This window comes from Hypomesus nipponensis, chromosome 11, assembly GCF_054491055.1.
Source record: "Hypomesus nipponensis isolate SF chromosome 11, ASM5449105v1, whole genome shotgun sequence".
Classification (NCBI taxonomy): Eukaryota; Metazoa; Chordata; class Actinopteri; order Osmeriformes; family Osmeridae; genus Hypomesus; species Hypomesus nipponensis.
Genome location: NC_140371.1, coordinates 6604755 through 6613557, shown reverse-complemented (window position 1 = coordinate 6613557; position 8803 = coordinate 6604755). Strand labels below are relative to the sequence as shown.

The following is an 8803-nucleotide window of genomic DNA, read 5'->3' as shown; positions in this document are numbered from 1 at the left end:
AAGTAAAGTAACTAGTAGTGAAGTTACTTTTCAAATGCAGTAACTAGTAAAGTAATCAAGTTACAATTTTCAGAAGTAACTAGTAACTTGTAACTAGTTACTTTTTCTGAGTAACTACCCCAACACTGGGCCCGAGTACCCTTGTTCAGTCGGACACCAGTAATTTGAAGAGCATAGCCCTATAACAAGCAATGTCACAGAGGGCTCACATAAGTGGCCCTCGACCAACCTAACCCTCAGTGGCCTATGTGCAAGATGGGTAGATGATAGTAGACGTAATCTTGATCTGAATTCTGCTCTCTTGGCCCGTTCAGCAGCTTGAAGCACCTTAATTGAATACCCCGATACCAGTGTTTAACACGTCTGCGCTGTGCGCTCATTGCCCCTGCTTAGATCACAAAGTTGCATCCTTCATCCACCAGTGTGGATTGACAACCTTCCTCAGTATTCGCCGGCAGACAAACATAGGCCGACATGTGCACCGCGCACGCACCCGGCCTAAGGTTGAGCACCGTCCGAGAAATGGAATCGGAACTCCTGAAATGAACAAGACAGTGCGCCACACCGTCTCTATAGCCTGAAAGAATGCAGTGCGCAATGAGATTCCCACACTCTGGTCCAAGTGAGCAGTCTGACTAGATAAATATGCACACACCTCCTTATGATGTGGACCTTACTTCGATATTATTTTTTTTCCTACGCAATAACAAGCATCACGATGGAATGCAATTTGTGTAAAGCCGTGAGATACGTCTCAAGAGCCAGGAAGTAACCCCGTGGTCACAGGGCCTTGTCCGGAGAGCTCGATAACCCCCAACCTAAAGAGGCAGCCGCGTCGGTGCGAAAATCGAGGCGGAGGACGACTCCACGGAATCGTGACAGAAGAACTGATGCCGCCCAAAGGCCGCACAGCCCACACAGAACGTATATCCGACCGCACCAGTCGTGTACACCATCACGAAAACTAGCACGCGTTGAGAAGTCCAACAGACGGGACACGAACTCTGGGGCACGATGCATGCATAGAAGCGGTGCCCAAGCGGCCACCACGACGGAGAGGACACGCTCCGAGGGTAACGACGCCCGCATGAAACGCTATCAGGAAATGCCGAGAACCAAGGTGACGGCCTTCGGTCAACTCAAACTCAAAGGACAGAGGAATGCCCACGCAATCAGACGCGTCCGAACACGTAGATGCAGCACGGGTGGAGATCACGGAACATCCGGACAAATCGTCCAGCAGGTGCACAATGCCGACTGGTGCTCATTACCAGGATCCAACATGGAGCCACCAACAGCGTGTTGATGTGTGCGGGCCGCTGCGGCGGCCGATACCACCGAAAGGTAGGCTAAGCTGCCGCCCACCGACGCCAATTGGGTGCCACTGAGAGGCATGCAGCAGAATTCGCGGACCACTGGTCGTTGACCTGCAGGCAGCCTGAGAAATAGCTGTCTACTTGAGATGTGAATGCCAGAGTTAAATCCAGGCCCTCAGAACAGACGACAAAAGGGACCGTTGTAATCGTTTGGTTACTCGTAACTGATAACCTATGTACTCGCGATGAATCTACATATTGGCACTCAGAATAAAGCGTCTGCTAAATGACCAATGTAACACAGTCACATTAACACTGATGATGTCAGTCATCCCAACCTGCAGAGACCCATTTACGGGTGGTGGCTTCTCCCACCCGGAACTCCCGAGAGATTTGGAATGTCTATCGGAATTGCCTAAATATATTGAGTACTATTGGACACCTAAAATGATGGTTCAAATTAAACAGTTTGTAAATTTAAATGTACAGTATATGTTTTACCTCCCACAAATCCTAGACATTATAAAATGTATTTATGTATTATTTTCAGCACTACCACTAGTAACACTAAATCAACACTTGGTCCAAGGGTTCTTCCCAAACTACCTCAGAAAGGTAGGGTTAATCTCATTCAGTTTTTGGTAAATACAATTCAATATACCAGTGCATTTGTACACGCGGTGAATCTAAATATCGGCTTCTCCCACCCGGAACTCCCGGGAGATGTGGAATGTCTGTATTGAAAGGTTCAAGCATGTATGCAGATAGACGGACCTTCATGCGATGGTGCAACAGTACCCATCGACCCACTAGCCGGTGAGTAGCGGAAGTTGCGGTTTGCCATACGTTAGTCCCAGCCAGCCGTCAACAATGATTCTTTCGAAAGTCATTTCAACTGTAATTTTACTTAAACTGGTTTGTTTTTAAACAATTGTTGTCATTTGATTGTTATTATCATTGTTGTAAAATTTCATTGCGGAGCTCTGGTAGGCTACCTCAGGTAGTACCTGTTGCGCTGTTCGCGGCTTTACTAGCTAACAACAAGATTGAGCTAAATCTGTAGCTTCAACGACAGTGTGTTGAACACACACCCACAACAAAAAGGGATTGTTCTTGTGACAAACGGTACAGTTTCCTTCGCCTGCCAACAGATGAGGACTAAAAAACATGTAGCTGAAAAACCTAGCCTTGAAGAGACCACCCAAAACACTATCGTATGTGTACTCATTTCATTTTGTGGACAAAAAGCCGACGGAGGAAATCCGCATCCTACTTTGTGTTTAGGCTACGAAAGACCTCCACAGATTTAGTTGCAGTACTGTCAGTAAAGGTGGGATGCAAGTGTTCATATATAGGAATTTTTGTGGGTTAGTAGTATGCTACACATGAGCAGCACAGTTTTATAAATCTGAATTTTTGTGACCCCAGGGGTCTCATTTATAAAACTGTGCGTAGGATTCTTACTAAAAGTGTACGTACGCCCAAAAGCCTAAAATGGCGTACGCACACAAAAATTCAGATTTATAAAACTGTGCGTACGCACACCTGTACGCAATGTTCCCTTTATAAATCACAGATTACCCACAAGTGTGCCTACGTGAATCAGCATTGTACCCCGCCCTGAACACGCCCATTTTTAACCATAAATAGTCAATGCAAAGCACCTCATGAATGCTAATCTAGTATCTCATCATGACCCTGGCATACGATTGTTCTTTACGGTGAATCATAGCGCATGACAACTTCTCAGACACTGTTAGCCCATTGGTGGAGCCCGAAAACTCCGAAAATGTGGTGGCCGGTAGATCACCAATTTAAAAAAAAAACTGCGAGTGGCGTCAACTGTGGCAGTGATACTGCGAGTCGAGGTACAATTTGAAAACAAAAGCATTTTGTTATGAACAGCAATCTATTAAAGTCTGGACTGATAACAAGGACGTAGAGTGTAGCGATTGCACGGGAGCTTGACGACTGTATTTCCAGTTTTTGACATATGAGGATATTTGCACAGTATTAAATAAATATATTTAATTATACACTGTGTTCTGCAGTTATCTAAAGGTAGGATATGTGATGTTATCCTGTATTCCATGCAGTCGGGGAATCTCCCCCTCCTGAACTCCCGTAGTGGACAATCTGATGGTGAGGAAGCGCAGAATTTTTATTTAAAATTTGAGTTGGATTGTACAAGGTGTTAATGGAACAAGAATCACTCAGTACAAGTGCAAATAACACTGCTGGATGTAATCTTCATGATAATCATGAAATTGAATGATAAAAAACGTGTGTGAGGAAAACAAAATATATAAATATTACGAGTAATGTTTTTCCCACATTCAATTTCTGCAGTCTGACTACAGTACGGTCATCTGCGTCGCCAATTCCAACTGTTTTCAAAATGTGCGTAGGCCTACGGGAGGGTCAGAGTTTGCGTGGAGGACCGCACATTCTCCCGTCAAGTTTGATTTTTATAAATCACAACCTTGGCGTGGAAAGTGGCGTACGCACATTTTCAGTCCCGTTTTGTGCGTACGCAAGCTTTATAAATGAGACCCCAGGTCTTTTTAAACTCTTTCTCCTCCATTCTGTTAATAGTCTCCCACCACTCGTCAAACGTCAGCCCACCCAGCAAATCTCTTTACGACTAGGTTGCTTGCTACCGTGTAACTTTGTAACGTCTTTTTTTATTTGAAATATTCGTTGCGCAGTAATATGGAATGTTATTTTACGAGGACAACTTGAAAGGTTATGCTGGATTTTACAACGGCATGGAACGCAATATTGCCAATCAGAATCAAGGATTTAGAAGTTACTATGACCGCCAACAACATGATTCAACATGTCGGCTGTGTGGCAGGACTTCACAGTATCAAAGGATGATGACAAAATGGCTATTTGCAGAGTTTGTAAAGTGTCAGTGATGCAATACATTTTAAGTTTACAGAGTTTACAGTTGCATTTTTGTGCATGTGTGTCAAGAATGTGTCACTGTTAACAACACAGTTTAAGGAAACTATAGTTGTTCAAGTTCAAGGAGGTACTGTTCAAGTATGAAAATTGTGACGTGAAAATATAAATAAATCTGCCATATTTGAAATAATTTCAATAGTTTTCATGAGTGAATGTCTATTTCTAAAATGATACAAATCAAGTTTTTAATGTCCCGAATCTACGCCAAGTATCCCATCATAATAACAGATTCATTCTAGTACAGGAGAGACTTTTCAATAATTAAAAAGCAGAGGTGTATATATCGGCATCGGCAATCGGCCAAAATGAGCTTGTAAATATTGGCATATCAAATATCGGCTAAGATTCAATATCGTGCATCCCTACTATTGTTATCATAATTTTGTTTCATGAAATCCATGTGTAGGTTAAAACTGCTCTGACCTACGTCACTCATGCTAGAAAGACAACTTGTAACAACGTCAACCAAACAATGCCCTTAAGACAAAAGTATAAATACTCAGTTTTTCTTTCTAAACCCGTAAATTCACAATTTAACACGTGTAACATAAGCCCGTAAAACACAAAACCTTACACTTTTCTTAACTTATCAAAATAATCTTACTTTATGCAATACAGAGCACTCCTCCATCTATGCCTATATTATTCGCCAGCCAGTACGCCCTGGCCCCAGCAGAGTAATGCCTGGATCTCAAATCGAAATTTGCGGACAAAAGAAACCCAAATGAAAACTTGTAATTTTAATAATTTGTAGTTTAATGTAACACTTCTCACTTTCTCAATTACTCTTTTTACAAAATAAAATCAACTAAAATAAATTAATAATCTATCAACGCGCGTTCAGACTTCAGTCGAGTATAACTTTATCAATTTATTTAGAACCAATTTGAGGTTTACATTTTTTTTTTATACTACACATCACAGATTTTCCTCTTGTAAATACAAATTCTGGTCGGAAATCCTTTACCTCCCCCCCTTTGTTTAATTTAATTATAACAAATTATTCATCAACAAATGTTGATTACACACTTGTTTACCACCAAACTTGGACTTAATCAAAACAAGTTCATCTTTCAGCAATAATACTTACACAATTATGCAGAATCGCCCCCTTGTGGGAATCAAGGTTATAATTGTAAACAAAAACGAATTAAATAATGTTGTAAAAAACATTGCCATTAACTGAAATAAAAATAAAAACGAGGCATTACAAAAAAAAAACTATAAATATAGCTGCAAGCAGCGATGTATGGAGGACCAAACCTGCCATATTTACAAATGAATGAATGAATAAATAAATGTCCACATCCATGCATTTAGACAGAAATAAACAAATATATATATGAATTAATGCACAATTGTCAATCAATAGTTACATATATTTTTCATTTATGTATGTATTTATTTTTGTATTCATTTATGTATTCATTTGTTGATTGATTTATTGATTGATTTATTCATTCATTAATTTATATATTCATTTATTCATTTATTCATTCATTCATTGTTCCCAATATGATAATGAGAGGAGGCCAGTAGGCGTGGAAACTGATGTTCAGACATTGCAATCAATCCAGAGCCATAGATTCAATCTAGCTAGATTGAACACACTGGCTGGGACACACTGGCTGCGAAGCGCCCTGGAGCGCCACAATACGCTACGAATGGCACAATGCTGTTCACATTAGAAGCGCATTTATCCACGCCGGTCACCAAGCCTTTCACCTTCTCTGAGCTTTCCTTTTATACATGTAAAGCTGACATGGTACATAAACATGGCATAGGCTACAGGCTATTTAGGCAACTTGTTGCTCCAACAACCGTCGCAACGGCATCCCATTCCCAACATAACGTAAGGCTACATAATCGAATACAAAGCGTTGAAAACGATTAGCCAATGGTGTGTCAAATACCGCCTACCTATTTTAAATGACACATCTCATTAACATATTGAGAAGAAGAAATACAGGAATAAATGAATGAATAAATGATTGAATACATGAATGAATACATGAATGAATGAATAAATAAATGAATACACAAATAAATACATAAATACATGTAAATGATAAGGTAATATTGATTGACAATTGTGCATTAATTAGTACATGTATTAATTTATTTATGTCTAAATGCATGGATGTGGACATTTATTCATTCATTCATTTGTAAATATGGCAGGTTTGGTCCTCCATAGCGATGCGGGTTCCTCCGCAAAATCGCAAAATTTTATAAACATATACACTGCAGAAGATCGAGACTTTAGACAACAAGAGAGCAAAACGACTTCATGTTTGGCCTCCATTGATTCCAGATTCTCAGTCAATGCACAACTAACTGAAATCATGTGGTCAACTGGACAAGACAGCGTTTATATTCAGCTTCTTGCAAGAAGAGCCTGTAGCGGTTCAGCAGCCGACTCTCTAGTCCGATTAAACTATACAACATACACAATCAGGGTGACCAACAAGATTATATTAACTAACCAACAAAAACATTACAAACATCTAAATGAACAAACACAACAAGTGAAATCAACAAGTCTTTGCATTTTTGGACATGCCGCACTGCATGCTGGGTACCCAAGGGTGCTGACGCTGATTATCTGGCTGTGCTCCGACTGCGTGATATGAGTATTAGTTTTTTGTCAGCTTTGGGACAAAGGTTAAGAAAAGTTTGACATTTCAAGGTTAAATTGCATGAAATTGTGCATGGTATTTCAGAATGATGTCTGCCTGTTTAACTAAACAAGTAATCAAAATTATGACAGGCCAAAAGACTGTGCCTGGATTCGAACCTGTGGCATTACGCTTTGCAGTACAACGCTTCAACCCATTGAGCTACCCGCAAGGCTGAGAAATTCAGATCAGTTTCTGTCCCCCCCCAAAAAAGATGTATATCCTGTAGCAAGGCTTGTTCGATTCGGCCAAAGCTTAAACAGCTGTAATTCAATGATTTTTTGACATATCAAGGTGAAATTGCGCATGGTACTTCAGAACAATGTCATCCTGTTTAACTAAACATGTATTCAAATTTAAGACAGATTCAGTGCTGCTGGATTTGAACCTACAACCTTGTACTTTGCAGGTCACCGTTCCAGCTCGTTGAGCTATTCTCAGTGTTGAGTATTGGCATGTTCAGTTACTGAACAAAAAAAAGCTGTTTCTCCAATGGCACGCATTGTCAGATTTGGTCCAAGTTCAAACAGCTGTAATTCAGTCATATTTTGACATATCAAGGTGAAATTGTTTATGGTACTTCATGGGCGTGTCACCTTAAAGCCTATTAGGTTTGAAAACCCATCATTCAAAATTAACTTTGATTTAGTGACACAAACATATTGAGGCAATGTGGAAATTTACAAATTTCCAAAAATAATTTCAGCTATTTAGTATTTTATTCAATTGCTATAAGTAACATTTTTTAATACGTCAATGATACATATCTGTACAAAATCTCAAGTTAATTAGACCTTTGGTTCAAGAGAAGAGGAATTTTGAAGGTTTTCCCAAATTATCACTGTACAGGAAAATCGATCAGGCGGACCTTACGGCTCCTTGAAGCTTTTTTGTTCGCCATGAGAAATAAGACATGCACACCAAGTTTCAGAAGAATTTGAGCAATGGGGTGGAAATGCTATCACTTAGAAAATCGGACGTTTGGGCGTCGCCTGTGGCGCCCCCTATGATCTGATGTGGGCCAGTCTGTGTTTGGGCCATAGTTGTGGCATGTTGTATCAATATGCCAAATTTCAAAACTTTTTACCAATGTGTTCATGAGATAAATTACTAGAATAATAATAATAATAATACCAACAAACACAATAGGGTCCTCCTGACGGAGGAACCCTAACTAACTAAAACTGTATTGCCTGGTCGCAAAACTAACTAAAATAAAATACAATTATAGAGTAAATGTCAATGTAACGGGACCCCATTTTAGCCCCCAGCTTTCTCCATCTCTCGTCGGAAATTCTGTAAGTCATGTCAATTATACTCAAACAAACAAAAACCTTGTTAGCAAATGTACCAAAATACTTATCACGTAACATCTTTCAAAAGTAACTAAATTGGTTTGTCAAAATGGCCTATTTCTCTAAATTTACTTATCTTTCCTCTCTGATCCCAAAGCTATCCTTCTAGCAATTGTAACAGACTTTGTTCAATAGACAGCACTGACTGGCATAGTCGGAACTAGAATAATTTAGAATCGGCCTTCTGATGTCTTTCTTGGGACAATTCTACCCTCTTACAACATGTAAAGCAATTACCCATGGTTATATTTACAATAGAACCTCGATAGTTAAAATTCTCTCAACTATTAGAACTATTTTAATTTTAATAATAAAAATTGGGATCCAAAGTCTACATATGCACCTAAGATTACTCGTCAGAGAATGACAGTTTCCACGTATCAGAGTTCTGGTTGGACAGGCCTTCGTCATGTCCATTTGAATAGGTATTGCTACCATCAAACCTAAACACATTTCAACAAATCATCTCAGCAGCATCAAACAT

At 39.8% G+C, this 8803-nt stretch overlaps 1 protein-coding gene across 1 annotated transcript in view; it reads left to right on the top strand.

Moving 5' to 3' along the window:
• Positions 1-1018: 1018 nt before the first annotated feature.
• Positions 1019-8803, top strand: part of LOC146267933 (cadherin-23-like) — a 93486-nt gene continuing 85701 nt past the window's right edge. Inside the window, exon 1 of the mRNA XM_084709412.1 lies at positions 1019-1243. Coding sequence (XP_084565538.1) covers positions 1019-1243 — 225 coding nt within the window. The remainder of the gene's footprint in view (positions 1244-8803) is intronic.